General features: G+C 37.2%; 1 protein-coding gene across 1 annotated transcript in view; it reads right to left on the bottom strand.

The window, feature by feature from the left end:
• The window catches only part of SSX2IP (synovial sarcoma, X breakpoint 2 interacting protein), a 40436-nt gene extending 20890 nt beyond the window's left edge, over positions 1-19546 (bottom strand). Inside the window, exons 1-8 of the mRNA XM_011956195.1 lie at positions 19480-19546; positions 11962-12035; positions 11423-11592; positions 10451-10663; positions 6900-7010; positions 5208-5343; positions 2624-2699; positions 2367-2544 (exon numbers count right to left, since the gene is read on the bottom strand). Coding sequence (XP_011811585.1) covers positions 2367-2544; positions 2624-2699; positions 5208-5343; positions 6900-7010; positions 10451-10663; positions 11423-11592; positions 11962-12035; positions 19480-19529 — 1008 coding nt within the window. The 5' untranslated portion in view covers positions 19530-19546. The remainder of the gene's footprint in view (positions 1-2366; positions 2545-2623; positions 2700-5207; positions 5344-6899; positions 7011-10450; positions 10664-11422; positions 11593-11961; positions 12036-19479) is intronic.
• Between the last annotated feature and the right edge of the window lie 581 nt (positions 19547-20127).

Here is a 20127-nt window from a genome sequence, read left to right as displayed (position 1 = left end):
GTAATTATTGCACATTTCTCAGATTGAACAGAACTCTGTAACCACAAAGTGGAAATAAAAAATTTGGCTGGGCACAGTGGCTCACACCTGTAATCCCAGCACTTTGTTAAGGCCAAGGTGGGAGGACTGTTTAAGCCCAGGAGTTCAAGACCAGCCTGGGCAACAAGATCCTGCCTCTAAAAAACCAAAAAAACAAAACAACAAACTCATTTTACCTGAATTTTCGGTATACGTTTTAGCTACAAGTAAGTAGGTCAAATAATAAATGAAACCTGGATGCTACCTAGGCATTCCAACATTACATCTTATTTCTGTTGCTATAATGCTTCAAAACTCTTTCCCTACAAAAATGAGAGAGAAAAGGGAGCTAGAAAAACGGATCTTTTAAAACTAGAAAATGTATTCAAGAGATCGTTGTTAGTCCACTTAAACATTTGAATTATGAAGAATTATACAGGATACTACCCACTGGCTGAGTAATGGGGGTGAGGAAGGTTTAATCACTGGAGAAAGATCTCCCTGATTTACCACATACTTTTGCTGACCGAAATCTGGTGATGAGACGTTAAGGTTGGACCAAAAACTGAAGATGCTGCAGAAGTAACGGACACTATGCTAACCTTTAAGAAGTATTAGTGAATGTTAAGAACTGACTAGAAGTGACAGAGTTTGAGATAAAAGGTTAACTACATATAAGAGGTCAAGCAGGCCTCAAAATGAAGAATGTAAAAGATATTCGGGAATTCCAGACCAACCTGACCAACATGGAGAAATCCCATCTCTACTAAAAATACAAAATTGGCTGGGTGTGGTGGTGCATGCCTATAATCCCAGCTACTCTGGAGGCTGTGGCAGAGAATCGCTTGAACCCGGGAGGCGGAGATTGTGGTGAGCTCAGATGGTGCCACTGCACTCCAGCCTGGGCCACAAGAGCAAAACTCCATCTCAAAAAGGCCTGGCGCGGTGGCTCATGCCTGTAATCCTAGGACTTTAGGAGGCCGAGGAGGGGGGATCACGAGGTCAGGAGATTGAGACCATCCTGGCCAACATGGTGAAACCCCGTCTCTACTAACACGCACACACACACACACACACAAATTAGCCAGGCGTGGTGGTGGGTGCCTGTAGTTCCAGCTACTCGGGAGGCTGATGCAGGGGAATCACTTGAACCCGGGAGGCGGAGCTTGCAGTGAACCGAGATTGTGCCACCGCACTCCAGCCTAGTGACAGAGCAAGACTCTGTCTCTTAAAAAAAAAAAAAAGAATATTCAAGTAATATTTTTTTTAAAAAGTTAAGGAATAAAAAAGAAAAGGTAAGTGCTGGGATGGGTTTATCAACTGGACTGATGCGTAATACCACAAAATAAATAATCCTCAAATACAGGTTTAAAAAGTAAGTTCTGGTACCTTGCTGTTAACCAGCATTTTCCATCAACATTATTTTCAGATTTTAATTACTAATGTGAACTTGCTGAAACCTAAGATTTTAACTTATATGTAAAGCAATTAAGTAAAATGAACTTTTCACCATTATGTGATTTTTTTTTCAGACCTCTGCATGTATTACTCCCGTTCTCTGGAATGCTTTCTCCATGTTTTTTTTTTTTTAACCTCAAAAATACTTATTTTCTAAGAAGCAGTGAAAACGTCACTTTCTCTGTGATGCCTTGATTGCCATTAACTGTTCTGCACACTGCACCACCTTATTACAGCACCTAATAATGTAATAATCACGTCTCCACATCTGTCTCTCCCAAAAAGAGCTTCTTGAGGGAAAAAGTCAAAATTTTTCCTTTCCAGAGACTAGAACATAAAGAACACTCAATAAATTTATGAACTGATTATTTGGTTCCCAAAGTTAACGAAAGTTTCACTCTGTGAAAAGTAGAGTACTTAATACTAAAACAACTGAAAGGATATTTGACACAGTGGTTATGATCGTGAGCTTTGGAGCAAGGTGGATTCAAATCCTAGCACTGTCACGTGTGATACTGGGCTAGTAAGTATTATGCCTTAGTTTCCTTATCTATAAAATGGGGATATTTATAGTATCTAAATCATCAAATTATATGAAATAATCTCATATGTTACAAGGAATATTATAAAATGAGACAATGCTTATAAAGCACTTCTTACAGTGCTTGACATGTATTAATTTCCTGGAAAATCATCTGCAGTATTTTTCAGGAAACGTCTGAAAACATACAGGAATAGTCTTTTTGGTTGTCACGGTAACTGAAAGTAGCATAGCAGTGAGTGTCCTATTCAAAATACCAATAGTGTCCCCATTGGGAATGCCTATCATATGTTTTAATTATTCTTATTAGCAATCTGAAGACTATATTAGAGAGGAAAGAGCCACTTACAGTTCCTGTACTATCATCTACTCTTTCTCTAGGTTTCTTCTTTTGGGGAGAAAGAAGGGAAATCATTTCCTTTTTCATCTGTTGAAGAACCTTCTTAAGTTCAGCATTTTCCATTAGGATTTGTTTCTGACGGTATTCATAATCATTCAAGAGAATTTTATACATTTCATCTTCATTCCTGAGAAAGAAACTGTCAGTATGAAAATGCAGGATAGAAGGAAGTCTGATTACATTTATCAATTTAAACTGGACTTTACCTGGCTTCAGTTTTACCAGTCCTCCAGGAGCCTCTTTTTCCATCAGCTCTCCCAACATAATTCAAAATGTCCATAGCTACAAACATGAACACAGAAAATTCTTACCATACATGCTTAAACGTCTAAAACTCTAATGCACTCTATACACATAAGCGGTGAAAGTGAATCTGGTATATAGGTTAGGATTTGGGCTTAAACAGCCTAATTTTCGAGTTTCTAGTTCCACCAGTTGGAAGCAATGAGATCTCGGCACATTATTTAACTGCTAAGCCTGTTTCTTCTTGGACACTGGGAATAACAAAAGTATCTACCAAAGAGTTGTGAAGACAAAGAAATAACTGTTAAAGCACCCAACACTGTAGAGTGAACACAGTATCTGGCGCATGGTAAGTACATAATAAATGTTACTTTATCATTATTAATTTCATTATCAGGGTTGGCTGATAATGGCCCACAGGCTGGCTGCCTGATTTTGTAAATAAAGCTTTATGGGAACACAGCCACATCTACTTGTTTACCTACTGCCTATGGCTACTTTTCCTGTTACAATGGCAGAGATAAGTAGGTGCAACAAATAAGTTGTAGATCCCATAAAACTGAAAATGTTTACTATATGCATCTATACAGAAAAAGTTTGCTATGCCCCGTTAACATTAACATCTTCATCTTCATCAAAGGAGTCAAAGCCCCTGGTAGTGTATAATATCTTCTGCCGCAGGTGGACATGGAAACATTTGGCATAAGAAGGAAATAAGAGTAAATTATTGTAATCTTAGAGTTAATAAAATCATTAAGAAACTGTCACTTCTGATTGGACCAGGAAACAGTTAGGCCCCTATAATGGAAGAGCTCTGTTTCCAGAACTAAATCCTTAATAAACTTCTCTGTATTACATTTTATACTTTCAGCATTTCGGCTGGGCGCGTGGCTCACGCCTGTAATCCCAGCACTTTGGGAGGCCGAGGTGGGTGGATCACGAGGTCAGGAGATCGAGACCAAGGTGAAACCCGTCTCTACTAAAAATAGAAAAAATTAGCCGGGCGCCGTGGCGGGCGCCTATAGTCCCAGCTACTCTGGAGGCTGAGGCAGGAGAATGGCGTAAACCCGGGGTACAGAGCTTGCAGTGAGCTGAGATCGCGCCACTGCACTCTAGCCTGGGTGACAGGGCGAGACTCCGTCTCAAAAAATAATAATAATAATAATAAAATAAAATAAATTTTAAAATATACTTTCAGCATTTCATCCTGCTTTTTAATTTTTTTTCCTTCATGAATGAACATGAGGCTAACTAACCTTAAAAACCAATGATTCTCCTAATGAGTAAGATTAACTCAGGATACCTAAAGCTTTCCAATCTTAACTGTGTATTACTGAACCTTCATTTCTATTTTTCAATAATTTAAAAAATAAAGTATTCGGCTACCTCCAACAGCTCTGCTGTAGAATGAGAGTGATGTAGTCAACACTAAACTGCTTGCTGACAGCAGGCAGAGTGTACCACATGACAGCCTGAAATGTATGCTCATCGCCCGTTTTTCAAATCTAAGGTAAGCCAGTTTAGGGGTGTCATGGTATAAATGTATGTTAGAGGACTACCTACAGTCACTTGGAAACCACTCTTCAATAAATAAATACACACACTTCTTGTGTCTCGTATTTATACCAGGCCAGTAAAACTGTATTGTAAAGATCTACTTTCATATTTCTTTGCTGTTTTTTTTTTTGAGACGGAGTCTTGCTCTGTCGCCCAGGCTGGAGTGCAGTGGCCAGATCTCAGCTCACTGCAAGCTCCGCCTCCCGGGTTTACGCCATTCTCCTGCCTCAGCCTCCCGAGTTGCTGGGACTACAGGCGCCCGCCACCTTGCCCGGCTAGTTTTTTGTATTTTTAGTAGAGATGGGGTTTCGCCATGTTAGCCAGGATGGTCTCGATCTCCTGACCTCGTGATCCGCCCGTCTCCGCCTCCCAAAGTGCTGGGATTACAGGCTTGAGCCACCACGCCCGACCTATTTCTTTGCTTTTTAATTTACACTATCTACTTGAAATTATCCACATATTTGGATGAACTGGTTTAAACTTTTGAAAAAGCCTACTATTAGCAAAAAAGTATACCTTAGACACACACACATGCCTAACTTTCAAAGTCCATCCTTTTGACTAGTTTCTCCAAAAATGCACAGCTAAACTTATTTAAAGGAACTCAAACTGACATGAACGATTTGGTCCAATGATAAATTTTATGAGGTCTACTCTATTTTGACACTCAGAAACTGACCCTGATTTTTAATATTATCAATTCTTTGATATGGAAAATTAGAATATCCTCTGGCTTAGTTTTTCTCTATGGATTAATTCTACACTGGTCATGTTAAAAAACACATGCAATTAAATAAAGCAAGGCAAAATGACTTATTTTCCACTAACCAGCTGTCTAAATTTTTTATATAAACCACTACCACTGAAAAGCAATTGTATAAAGCATGAAAATAACATTTCACGAGTTACTGTGTTCAATCCTTTTACAATTATCTCTAAGCATAGTATTAGCTAATTTATTCCCTTAGCTGATCTTTGCCAGCTGTTTACCTATTTTCTTATCTTTCTTGTTCATAACAAGTTGATGTAGACGTTCCTTCAGTTTATTATATTCACGCTCTTTTCTCTTCATATCATGATTATACTGAGTAGCTCGACTTGCAATGATATTTTGTAATTTTTGTACCTGAAAAAGGCATTTGCTATTATAAGCCCAGTTACAATTCATAAATTCGAAAGAGAAAAATCCTAAAATTCATCTCCCCATATAGGTTTTAAAATCCTAGGATGATTCTTCCTTATTTGTAACCAGTAGAAACCACTTTTTAAAATATTATATGAACCATATAAAGTTTAATTCTGAAATTTCTACAAGTGCTAATTTTCTGAATTATCTCCTGTACCTTTTACCTTACATATAGACTCTGAACATTTAAAAACCAGATATTCTTATGGAAGTATTAAAATGATTAAAGCTTTATCTGAGATAAACTGAACTCATCTGATCATTTTAAGTGAACTCCTTAAATTACTGACTTAAAAATCACTTATACTTTTTGTTAATCTGTGACAAAGTGAATTAAGCCTGTGGCACATGGCAGCAGGTAAGCAGGCTCATTTTTCTAATTAAAAACAATTCTCAAATAAGAGTAAGTCCAAACAGCAGAATAATCCAGTCCAAATATTTGCTGAGTCTGTATTACGTGCCAGACACTGCTGTTCAAAGTTCAGATCAATTACAGTTTCTCAGGCAGCTCCTGATAGAGTATGTCCTATTCTTTTATAAAGCCATTCCCAATCCCTGCTAGGGATTAACATGATTAACTTAATCCATACCAAAGATGAACTGTATTCAAACTGTTTAAATGTAATCAACAGATCTAGTCAGAATTGTCTGTGAACTCAAGGAAACATGTATAAGCAACCTTACAGTTTAAATACTAATTACCTACTTACTAAATATACTACTAAACAACAAATATGGTAAAACAAATCTATCTAAACCACTCCAGGGCTCTTTAAAGAAATACACTCCTCAGAAGTCTTTAATTATAGTTCAAACAACATAAAACACTGAAACTATTATATTTTTATAGTTATTAAATAGTCAGAGGTTATACTTTAGAGCAATAAAAACATAATGGTTTCTTCCTACAAAAATGAAAAAATAATATTTTGAAATGCATTAGTGCTATAGGTCCAAGTAACCACTAAAGTAGAAATTAGAATTCTGCTAAGTAACCACTAAAGCAGAAATTAGAATTGTATCTTTTGTGTCAGAAATTAGATTTTTAATGTGAACTGCTTCTGTGCCCATTTAATGAAGAAACTGCTTGAATAGATGAACAATGTCAGTATTTAAGACAGTGCATGCAAGAAGGGGCACCTCGGCTATCACGTACAGGTACAGCAGAGAATAAAAGATCCGCATTTAAAGCACTCTTGTGCCTAAGAAAAACCGACAGTGAACATGAGTCCAGGAAGGGCAGTCCAGGACACTGACTGTTACCAGCTATGAACTAATATCTAAGCCAAATGGATCCACTGGTGGCGGGGGCTGTGGTGGAGAGGGTTCCTGACCTTCCAGTTAAATACTATACACAAAGGTCTACCATACCAATTCGGGGAAAGATGAATAAATGGTTCTTTCTTTTTTCAAGTAAAGTGGATCTTATGGTCATCTCATATTACAAAGAAAACAAAAATTCACTTAAACTTCATCTGCAGTAACTGACAACTCACCTCATCTTTCTCATTCTTTAGTAGCTGATGCAAATTCCTGTTCTTACATTGTAACTGTCTATCTCTTTCCTGAAGCCCAATCATTTCCCTCCTGGAAGTTTCCAGTTGTTCCTAAAACATTTACATGTAATTCTGATTAAAATTAATAAAGGATTTAGAATAATTGAATCCTTAAAAGATCAGTAACAAGAAGTTATACATCCTACGGTTTATTAGTCAAAATCAAATGTTAGTGGCACGTGAAATGTTTATTTAAAGGAATTATTACAAAGTACACTATAAAATTATAACATTTAAATTTACACATCAAATTTTAATTTACATATCAAATTTTGTACATATATAAAAAAGTGCTTCAAAATGGATCCCTGGAAAGAGCATCACTCCATGATGCTGCCCCTGAATATTTTTCAAGTTTATTTTTAATACTTTTTAACACTTCTATACCACATTTTTGAAGATCTCCTCGAATACAGCAATGCCATCATCCTTCGAGAGTGTACTTGGCTTTGAAAAAGAAGCAAAAGTGATTTGGAGCTAAGTCTGAAGAAAAAGATGGGCGACCAAGCAAAGTGGCAACACGTCGAGTCACAGAAATGGGACTTCTGTGTGACACCACTTCTCCCTGCAGGTGGTAAAGTCTCTGGTAAAGTCTCTGGTAAAGGTACTTCCCAGAGAGGAATGGCAGCAAATCCAGAATTAGTATGAGACAAGATGCTCCTTTACAACTTACTGCATTTCCTGAGGAACTGTGCCAAGTTCTGCATGAGGCCACCCATACGGAGTATTTTTTAAATTGTACTAATATTTTTATAAAATTCAAAAGCCAATCAAGTTATGTCATAACCGACCATAAATAATAACTTGCACAATTTCTGTAAGAACAGATCTCAAGAAGATACAGAAAATGTAGGAGTATAACCTGGATAACTAAGGTTATCAATTTTTGGCACCCTTTTTTTGAATGTGTAAAACTTACTATTACTGCTAGGACAGATCAGTTGGCATGACATAACTTACAGGCACTAGGCCAGGTGATACGTAGCATATACATCAAATCAGAAATTCGCTCCGCGTGATGATCAACACTTTACCTGAACTCAGCGTCACCCCTGAACATCCGCATGCACCCCTCCTTCCTTTCTTAGTGAACCACATCATCATCCTCAGTAACTCAAGGCAGAGACCCCTGAATGGGGTCTTGAATTCATGACTCCTATTCTCCAAATTCAGTTTTTCATAAAATCCTACCCATTCTACTTCCTAAGTGTTCATCAGATCTCAATCTTACTTACTATCCCCATTAGCACTACCTTAGTTCAAGTCCAAAACCTCAGCAAAGGGTCACTAACAGGCATTCTTATCACCAGGGCTTTCTGAGCCCCGTAACTCCATCCCAAATTCAAGTCTGCAATTCCCCTATAATTTCTCCACCCCACTGCCAGAATATTTACACATTGTCTTCCTCCTGTTTACAACTCCTCAGTGCTTCACTGTTTTCATACAATTCCTTTTATACCATCTGGAGACAAGGCTCCAGTCTTACCTCATACCACTCTTCATACCCATCACATACTCATTGCAGCCCCAACAGAGATATTTGTGGTTCCTCTAAAGTGCAGTGATCTCTTACGCTGCTACACATTTATACAAGTCATATACTCTGCCTAGAATGACATTTTCAAGCACTAGCAAATTTCTACTCATTCTTCCAATCTCAGATCAGGTGTTACCTCTCCGTGAAGCCTTCCCTTGCTTCCTACCCCAAGAACAATTAGTGAAGCAAACAGTTATGTTTCAATATGTCTCCTTTCCCTGGACTGCAGTCTCCTCGTGAACTAAGACTGGGGTTTCACTCAACTTTGAAACTCAGTGCCTAGCACATACGCAATACATTTTTGTTCAACAAGTTGAATTAATCATATGCTAGATCTAGAAACTTTTCCAGATAGATTAGCAACTTTCCCCATTGAATACACATTTCTGTCCACAGCTGACTCAAAATAACAAGATTCTGGCCTAGGTCAAATCCCATATTAGAAAACATCCTGAAGAAACGGTCTCTGCTCTGGGTAGTCCTAATAAATGGGACCACTCCTTGAAGGAAAGACTCAATAGCCTCAGATCACCAACATATCATAATGATTTACTAGCTACTTATAAGACACATGGCCAAGGGTTACAACCTCTGGATCAGCCCAATCCTTAATAAGACCTTCCATAGTTCTCTCTGATCTGGATTAAAGTAGCATCCATAACTCATAACCTTTTCACAAGCCTGGGGGGCACCAACTACCCTTTCCAATCTACCACAGTTTCCCCAAGAGACATAGCTGGATCATCTCTACCCCTTAGGAATACAGGATGCACGAAAGCCTAAAAACATTACTACGAGAAAACACACTTTCATCATTGTGTATGAAACAAGAAGACAACATAAGACAGCATTATCAATGACAGGCTGGTAGGCACAGGTGCTCGTAAAGAGCGAAGATGTCGCTAAACCAATCCCCAAGTGTTTCTAGTGTTCCCATGTAGGCCAACTCTATGCCACATCATCACAGCACATTTCCTGCTAGGGGATTTTTAAATATTCTATAGAGAGGTCCTATTATTTTCTCACAGAGCTCGAAGATTCAAGATTCTGAGTGGGTTTTTTGATTGTTTTCTTAGACGGCGTGCGGTGGGGGAGGATGTACACAAAGAAAAATAAGGAAAAGTAAAGAGGCATGGACCAACAGATGAAAAACTAAAAGGAAGCTGATCATCTGACAGTATACAAACGCAAAGGCTTTGATTTTCACAAATCACAAAACCCAATATAGAATATTTAGGAAAAAATTTGACTTGATTTATATTACATCCTTAATAACATACAACTATAAGTCCCGACCACACCATGATTTTGAACACCTTGTTCCCTTCTCCCTGGATAAACATTTTTAAAATACAAATGAAAACATAAAAGGAAGAAAAAGAAAGAAATCAAAACAGAAACCAGTATCAAATATTCTACATTTTAAAGTTAGTAGGTTCAATGGTCCTGTGAAAAATACTTTTTTTAAGAGAAAAGCAAGTTTACTAAGCATTTTTCTATAGTCTTTTCCAGAGACTCAAGGCTTCTAAGAGAAGTTATCTAGTCTGCTTTAACTATTGAGCCTTAGCTCATGTGGCATCATAGATGCCTCAATAATATTTTTCTTGGAATTAACTTGTGCAGCCTCTTACAATAAGACTTTTAAATGAAGCATATACTTCCTTAACCAAGATTGGATGACAGAATCGTTATTTTATTTTCCCAGAGCATAGAATATTTCCTAACTTTTTACAGATTCAGCAAGTCATTAAACAGCTCAAAAAATTAATGTCATCAATATACTGCAGGTATTAGGAAGCAGATGTGTGCAAATTATAAGTTCACTTTTATTTACCTGTTTAAAAAGAAAACCGTAAAGCTTAAGAAAACCCTGAAATATTTAATAAAGTCAGTAAAAATTTATAGTATTCAATTATATAATTATGGCATCAAAACACAGATACGCAATTTCTACCTTAAGTTTTGAGTAGCAGCTCTGTAGATGGTCCATATCACTTCCCAGCTTCAAATTCTGTGTCTCCACATTTTCCTGAGCTAGAAGGTTCTTCCGCTGAAGCACAAGCAGCTCATTCATACAATTTAAAACAGCTACTATATTTAACTCTCTCTTTGTCTCTTTACCTTTGGATTCTTCATATAATGAAGGAAAACCAAAAGTAGTCAATTCCTGTTAGGAGAAAATGTTTTCTTAAAGTTGGTTACAGTTGAGGAGATACAGGTCAGAGGATATAAACTTTCAGATAGATAGGAAGAGTAAGTTCAATAGATCTATTGTATGACATGGTGACCTCAGCTAATAACTACGTACTATATTCCCGAAATTGCTGAGAGTAAATTCTACCACAAAAAATGATATAAGTATTTGAGGTATGTGCACTGCGCCATTTCACAATGTGTATTCTGAAACATCATGTTGTACATGACAAATATATATAAGTTTTGTCAATTAAAAACTAAAAATATATGTGAATTATTTTAAAAGGTTGGTTACTGGACAACTTAGTAAAAAAAAAAAAATCAAAAGATAGAAATCTTTTCTGAGAAAAATAGAAAACTATCTTGAAATAGTTAAGAAAATGGTCAATATCCCAAAGGACAAAGAGTTAAAAGGATGGGGCTCTTTTAGCCTCTGCTATAAATCTGTGACATGGAGCAAGGCACTTGGGTTTCTGCATCCATAAAGTGATGGCTAGACTCTCAGTGGAGGAGCCCCTGGGACAATGAGGAGGCCAGCCTGCTCCAGATAAAAAAGTTAGACTTGCTATCTCTAGATGAGATAATCACCAAGGTTGTCTGAAAATCTAAGTCTCAGGGGCACTATATAAACAAAAAACTTGTGTTTGACAAATGTTTTTCTCATAACTTTGATACATTCTATTATATAACATGATTTATGCTTTTTTTTTTTTTTACAAAAACATGTTACCTGATCAAGATATGAAATACTCTGTTCAATATTATCCTCTGTGCAGAAGGCACTGAAAAAACTGTGCACATTTTTTGATAAAGGTATTGAAGAACATAGCACTTGCTGTGAGTATAAACTTGATGGAGACATCTTTATTTCTGAGGTATATTGAGAGATAGTTTTGCTTTCTGAAAGAATAAAAGGCACTTATATAAATAATTTAGAAAAACGTATGTAAAGCTAACATAATCTCTATTACTAAAGACTTGAATTATATATATACACATAAACATAGATATAATTATACTATATACATATATATTTTAAGGTATTTTCAAATTAGGGCAAAGTCTCTTTTTTATGAAAACTACATACTTTTTTTTCCAAAAAGATACAAATAAAGTGGTGTTCTCAGCAGGCATGAAAATAAGTATTTTATAACCACTTGTCTCTCTTTAGTCACATCTTCAACATCTGCAGTAATTATTTTATCTTTTCATTGAAAAATTCACCTTTACAGTTTCTGCTTTAGTTTACAATTATTTAGACTTAGTTACCTGAAGACAGACCTCGATCTGTAACAGTCATCCAATCTCCCATAGCAATCTCTAGAGCCAGGATACCTGAGGAACTAGTTCAGCAGTTAAACATTTAGTCCAGCTGCTGTCACTCTTCTATGTAGGCATCTCCTTAAAAAGCAGATTATAGAATAATAGCATCTAAATTAAAATATGAAAGCCAATATAAACCCAATGCTTAAGAATTAGTTGCATGTGCTTCAAAACGAAGGATTTTGCAATATTTATTCCCATGCACAGAGATAGAACATGGTGTGTGTATATACACAGAAATATAAATAGTATGTAAGGATCAAGGTTAAAGGCTTCCCAAGTTCTACTGAGGTATTCGTATTACTTTATATACAAGACACATGGCACATGATTTGACTCAACATACATCTAAGGTATAGTATTGTACTAAGTAATATTTCCATATTATATCCTTTAAAATAAAATACAATTACTTATGTAGATGAGAAGATGAAAAACTTCTTGGCCAGCATTTCCATTTTTTTTGTTTTTACCAACTATATTGGCAAAACTTGTAAATTACAATTCCCAGTGTTGGCAAAGATGTAGAGAAATGAACACTTCCATATACTCTCTCCAGATTATAGCAATTTATACTACTACCAAGAAAGCTGACAATATGTATCAAGTCTTACAAATGAAAATATATTTTGATCCAGAAAATCTACTTCTAAAATATTATCCTAATAAAATGACATGTACAAAGATTCATCTAAAATTTGTTATTTACAATATCAAAAAAAAAAAATCACGTGCTTGTTTCCATAGAATGGCTAAAAAATATATATATTTATACAGCATTTAAACGTAACTGTTGTGTAGAATTAGATAGTTAACAAACAAACAGCCAAAACTACAAATGGTATGGACTAAGTATAAGACGCCCTTTCTGTTTCCATTTATGTTTTCACTTTTTTATAGAGACAATGGAAGAGATAAATATTTCTCCATCATAAGAAAAGCAATTCAAACGAAACTGTAAGTGGCAACTGGCAACTGATTTCAAGCTCAGAGGGAAGAGGAGGAAGGGTGAAGACTGTATGCAACCTGGGGAACACATGTCAATACTGTGGACAGCTGCTTCTTGGCTACAATAAATTGTGGTCAAGGGGAAAGCAGTTCTGTTGATCTTAGATGTTTTTATGAGATACTGGAACTCTGGATTTTTATGTGAAGTCTCCCAATTTTAAAATGTTAGTAATTAATTTTTAAAAAATCTCTATGTATTAAGTTATCCTGTGGGAAAGGGGAGTGCCTAGAGAGGGAAATGAGTGAGGCTTCTGGGGTGCCAAGACTTTCTACATCTTGATCTGAGATGTGGTTACACCGGTATACACAAGTTCAGTTCATCGAGCTGTACACTTTTTAAGATCTGTGCACTTGACTGTAAGTTATACCTCAAACAACAGCACTATGTAATAAGCCAAGTAAAATGTGTCTTTAGGCCAAATCTGGACTGTGGATCAAGAGTTCACAACCATTGTTCTGAATATTTAAGACTGTGGTAAAATATTCAAAATATAGTGTTAAATGAAAATTTAGGCCGGCTGCAGTGGCTCACGCCTGTAATCACAGCACTTTGGGCGGCTGAGGCGAGTGGATCACTTGAGGTTAGGAGTTTGAGACCAGTCTGGCCCATGTGGTGAAACCCCCGTCTCTACTAAAAATAGAAAAATTAGCCAGTGTAGTGGCGGGCATCTGTAATCCCAGTTACTCAAGAGGCTGAGGCAGAAGAACCCCTTGAACCTGGGAGGCAGAGGTTGCATTGAGCTGAGATCGTGCCACTGCACTCCAGCCTGGGCGACAGAGTGAGACTCCATCTCAAAAAGAAAAAAGAAATTTACATTCTTCTAATAAATACTAATTTAGCTCCTACTATGTGCTACTACATTTTTCTAGGCACAGGGGAGGCCATATGCTCTCAAGAAGTGAAGTTCATATTCTGATGGAGGTAGAAATAAATACCAAACAAGTGAGCAACAACTTAACAGAGTGATAACTAAAAGAAAATAAAACATGGTAATACAAGAGAGTATTAAGGTAGGGAGCATCTGGATCAGTGAGAGAACCTCCACTGAAACGGTGACATCTGAAGTGAATCCTAAATGATACAGAGTCAGCCACAAGAAAATCAATGACCAGAGCAGTCCAGGTAAAGAAAACAGCAGATACAAAGACTTAAGATGGATATTAACGTGTTATGGATGAAAAACAGAGAGAAGGCCAGTATATTTGAAGCACAGTAAGAAAGGCTACAGCATAGGACGTCGGATTTCCTCTAAACTGCAATGAAAATCTATTGATGTGTTTCTTGTAGGTAGGAAAGTAACATGTTCTCTTTTATGCTTTAAGAAAGATTACTGTGGCTACTCTGTGAGTAGACTATAGGTAGGCAATTGTAAAAGCTGGAAGAAATCAGGAGGCTACTACAATAGTTGAGGCAAGACAACCAGTGTTAAACTACAGTTCTAACAGTGGAAGCAGAAACAGGCAGATGAAATAGGGATGTGTTCTGGAGACAGAACCTTCAGGACTCAAAGATGGATTGAAATGTGGGCAAAAAAGAAACCAAGGATGATTTCTAAATTGTAGAGCAGTACACAATATATACTGAGACAGATGATGTTATATGTCTATTACATGTTATGATGTTACACACACACATATACACAGGAAGTAATTCAGTCTGGCAATGGTCTTTTGCCACTTTTCTACTCATGTGCTTGGTAAGGAAGGGCACCTTGAACTATTTTGTTCTTCCTACTGTCCTTAAATGGGTGTTAGCAACAGGATGAGAAGGATAAAGACTGAGTCTGTACCAACTAAGAAAGATACTGATTTTACTTTTGGCTTTCTGAGATAATCACTATAAGTAAAACAGAATCCAAGAGACAATAAACCCTTCTACTCTAATATAACTCAGCTTTGGGTAAATTCCTTAACCTCTCTGAGCCATTGTTTCTTCACAGGTAAATTACCATAACAATGAATACCTCCTAAGTTTCCCAAGAGAAAAGTCATAAAGTATTTAGCACACTGCTTGGCACAGAAGAAACACATAAGCTAATATTAATCACCATCATCATCATCTAGACATAGGGCTATTTGATATAAATGACAGGCTTCTAAAACCTGTAACAAAATGCACCACTGCTCCTAATAAAGGTTGAACACAAATTATTAAATGATCTAGAGACAGATATCTTTATAAAGACACAGTACACAGTGAGTTAATTTCATAATCAACTGGTTGGGGGAAGAAACAAGATCAGAAGAAAACAGTAATAGGTACCTTTCCAATTTCTTTGTGTTCTTAAGGTATCTGTAAGACAATAGTGCTTTAAGTGTCTTTTCTCGTCATACAGAAAGAACACCAAAATGTGTCTATTATATACCCATTCTTTAAAATTGTAAATTAAGTCAGTTACCCTTTCTCTGTGAATTTAGCTCTCCTGTGCCTACAGGCTAGACAGTGAATTGTTCCCTGCCCTACTGATACAAACTTTGTAAAATGTTTACAACGAAAACCAAAACCCCATTTTGAAGTCCTATGAAACAAAAAACTTAACTAACAGTATATGATTTCACACAATCTAAAAGTTTCCATGAATCCTCTTCTGTTCAATGATGTAACAATTACATGCTAGGAGACTTGTGATAAAAGAAAAGTTACCCGACCAGTTTTTCCAAGAAAGGGGACTTACGACTCTTTATCAATACATACCCTAAAACTAAGTAGTAAATTTAAGCATTTTAGTAGAGATGGGGTTTCACCATGTTGGCCAGGCTGGTCTTGAACTACTGACTTCAAGTCATCTGCCCGCCTCAGACTTCCAATGTGCTGGGATCAGAGGCGTGAGCCACCACACCCGGTCAACTCTGTGCTCTTTTCATTCTATCACTATTCAACCTTTCAACTTTGTACACATAAATCTCTATCATGCATGCACATCCAACTGAAAACAGAATATAATCAAAATGATTTCCACTGTTTCTTTAGAAGACTATGTTCTGGCCGGGCGCGGTGGCTCAAGCCTGTAATCCCAGCACTTTGGGAGGCCGAGACGGGCGGATGACGAGGTCAGGAGATCGAGACCATCCTGGCTAACACGGTGAAACCCCGTCTCTACTAAAAATACAAAAACCTAGCCGGGCGAGGTGGCGGCTGCCTGTAGTCCCAGCAACTCGGGAGGCTGAGGCAGGAGAATGGTGTAAACCCGGGAGGCGGAGCTTGCAGTGAGCTGAGATCCGGCCACTGCACTCCAGCCTGGGCAACAGACCAAGACTCCGTCTCAAAAAAAAAAAAAAAAAAAAAGAAGACTGTGTTCTTATAATCCACTTTAAATGAGTTCATTCAGAGCACACAGTTCTCACTGGAACTTATATATTACTTAAATTGAGGCACAACTGTAAAATTGGTCTCTGCTTGGCCACAAAACAATAGCTTTTTCTTGTTTATACTTCTCTATCATAAATATTAACACAACATTGAAACTAACTTTACAGACCTTTAGCACAAACATCTTGTGGTTCTGGTTAATCACACCTGTTTTTTTCCATCAGAAAAGTTCCTTGGCTAGCTATCTTTTTCCTTCTAACCCAAAGATGAAGAGGTTCTCAATACACAACAATACCTTGTAGAACTTTGGGTAAGCAGTCTCTAAGATGGCTCTCGGTTATTTCTGCCTCCTGATGGACATGCCCTTGGGTTATTCTTGGGTTATTCTGTTCCTTGAGTATGGGCTAGATTTACTAACTAGCTTCCAACAAATAGAATATAGCAGAAGTGAAGGGATTTCACTTCCAAAATTAGGTTATAAAAAGGCTGTGGCTTCCATCTGAGGTTGTTTTTTATTCCTTGCCCTCTTAGATACCTCTTCCTGGGGAAAACAAGCCATCACATTGTAAGCAACTCTATGAGAGGTCCGTGTGGCAAGGAACTGATGTCTGAGGTCGACAGGACCTGAGGCCTGCCAAGAGCCATACAGGTGAGTTTAGAATTAGATTTTACCTCAGTCAAACCGTGCAATGACTGCAGCCCTGTCCAACACCCTGACGGCCTAGTGAGACACCCTGAGCCAGAGCACCCACCTAAGCTGTGCTCAGATTCCTGACTCATCTGTTGTAAGCTGGCTGTTTAAGCTGCTAAATCTCAGAGTAAATTTGTTATGAAGCAATAGATAACTCATACAAGTTTTTAAGTATGTATGTTAAATATATATAAATTTATTGAGAAATTCCTGAGTCCCTTCTAAAACTTACACCATAATTGACTGAAACATAACTAAAAACGATGCCATCCGCTACAAATGCCGCTGATCAGGTTTTTAACAATGATATCAACCAGTATTACAATTAATCATTCCATGCTATTACAGTTAGATGCCTTCCCCACTAGTTTATGAACTTCTAGAGGGCAGGGAACGTATGCATCTTTGTAGCCAACAGTACCTGAAACACAGCAGGTGTTCGGTAAATGTTCACAATACGAACTGAGTCCCACATACGGCACACTCACTCAGCCTGTGTGCCTCCACCGGTGCTTTCTTCTCGCACCTATCTCAAAACTAATGCTTTTACAAAACAGTGCACAACCACCGTTCCCATCAGATAACCTTCTCCAACTACTCCAGCCCACAAAGCTCCATCTCTAAGCCCTCCACATACCTGGTTTGTTTCATCTTTCCCAGCCACACTCTCCAGTACCACACATTTTACATTTCTGTATCCCCTCCCACTAAACTTAAAGGATGGCGTAATCAATGAATATTCAAAAACTGATAACAAATTAACATGTTCATTCTGGCAGGCAGAAGTGGATAAAGGAACAGAGCAATGGAAAAGTAGCAAAAGAAGAGTCAATCCTTTAGAGAAAAAAATTACTCTCAATTCCCATTTGTCTTTTCCTCTTCACCCCCAAATCTCTGCAGCCACAAACTGAAAGAGAGCTCCGCAGAAACACGGTATCCTGATTACAAGATTTCCCTCACAAAGTACACTACTTTAAGTGTTCTTTTCCAACTCACTTGAAATTCAAACTTGAGAAGGTGCAAATGCCTACCTACTCAGAATTCTACAACAACTGCAGTTAACAGAAAATAATAGCTTTCCATTACACAGGGACATGGTAACTTAACACCATCTGGGCTTCTAAGTATTGCACAGAATTTTTCACAAATAGAGCTAACTGAAGTCTTTGCTAAAATCTCACAATGTTAGAATTACCAGACTGTTGGGTTAAGAAGATAAAACTAAGTCTTGTAACATTAGTCCTATCTTACAAATTCAGTCCTAAAATTTAAGAATTGTCAGTATTGACTCTTAAAAACTAGACATATTACAATTATTTAAAACTGTAATACCACTTTCAACTATGATTTTGTTATAAAGGAGACTGTAGCTTTGAATTCCATTAGAAATATCTCTGCACCTTAAAATTGTTCAGATGCGCACATCAGTACAGAAACACATTAAGTCCAACCTCTCAGAAAATCTACTCTTTACGAATTTAAAATCTAAATTATTTCTTCTGAGTGGTGTAATTTCATAGATATTTTCCATAGAAAAACACTCTTCCTCATAAATTTAAATATACATGAATGGTATGAACTCAAAAACTGATACTAATAATGTGCCTTCCTGATGTTTTGTGGCCAATAGAGGATTTGTAGTTGCAAAGTACAGTGCAAACAACGCAAGCCTCAGAGGCCCGGGTCAACAGACTGGGTCATATCTTGACGAAAACACTTATTTCCAAGACTCTCTCTCCAAGATGGTTTCCTCACCTGTTAAAACGGGGTGATGATAATCTACTTGTTAAGGTTGTGGGTATTTAACGGAGTAAGAGGTGGAAAACTAAGTACACTATAACTAGGACACAGGATACTGGTTTAATAACACATGTGCCAGGAGCTATTCTAAATGTTTTACGTATATAATTAAGTCAATCCTCACAACAACTTCGTTATTTTTTCCCTTTTACAGATAAGGAAATTGTGGCAGAGAGGTTAGGTAATTTGCCCAAGGTCACAGAGCCAGCAAGTGGCAGAGGCAGGATTCCAACCCCCAACCCCACATTGGACTGCAGAGCCCATTCTCTTAACCATCACGTATTGTTGCTTCAGTGGGTGACGGGCTCAAGAAGCAGCATCTCCTACCACCACTCCTTTAAGAACCAGTAAAGACAGAACTCAATCTATCTCCCAATTGGGCTCAGACTGCATAAAATAGTGTGAGCACACAAATTATGGTACAATAATTCATGTGTATCTCTGGGTTGAGGGATATAATCTCAATGAAGCTCCTGGCCAAAATCTGCCATTAGACAGCTGTCCTCAGCTTAGAAAGCAGGGAGCTACATGCTGTTCTTTAAATTCCTTATGTATCTTTGAACTGATCACTGCTGTAGTATGAGAAACAGTACAGTAAAAGAGTTAAAATCCAAAGTTAGACCATCTGGTTCCAAACCCTGGCTTCTACACTTACAAACTAAGTGGTCCTGAACATAAATCTTCTCTGGGCCTCACTTTCCTCATCTGCAAAAGGAGAGTAAAAGCAGTTTACCTCAAAAAATTATGCGGTTACATAGTAAATTTATTTATCAAATTTCTTTAATAATTTTATTAAATAAGCTTATGCATGTAGAGGGCTTAAATAAAAGGTCGTGGGTACACAGTAAGTGCTCAATAAATGTTAGCTATTATTAGCTATTTTACTCTTGAAAAGGCTTCCATGATATTTTGTTAAGTAATGTAAAAAAGTTACAAAACCATATCTAACATGAGCTTATTTAGTCCTTAGAAAAAAATAAAACAAGTGTCAGTAGATATGTACAGGTGTAAATTCTGCTCTATAAACACTAAAGTTTTTATAAGGACAGAAAAAATTGCAAGGAAAAACCAACTTAAAAAACAGGGAAAAGGCAAGGGCAGGACTTTCATTCCTTTATGTACTTTCATGCACAAAAATGTAATTTTTACTTTACTGTCTTCCAAATTTTCTATAAATGAATGTGTTTTTCATACAAAGAAAAAAGTCTATGTTTTTAAAAGGCAATTATGGTGATGATAAGCAGAGGAAAACGGGGATAAACGGCACCATTCTCAAATGCCAAAACTAATGGTAGAATGGCAT

This window comes from Colobus angolensis, unplaced genomic scaffold, assembly GCF_000951035.1.
Source record: "Colobus angolensis palliatus isolate OR3802 unplaced genomic scaffold, Cang.pa_1.0 Scaffold41, whole genome shotgun sequence".
Taxonomy (NCBI): domain Eukaryota; kingdom Metazoa; phylum Chordata; class Mammalia; order Primates; family Cercopithecidae; genus Colobus; species Colobus angolensis.
Note: the sequence above shows the minus strand (reverse complement) of the source record. Positions and strands in the feature narration are given on the sequence as shown.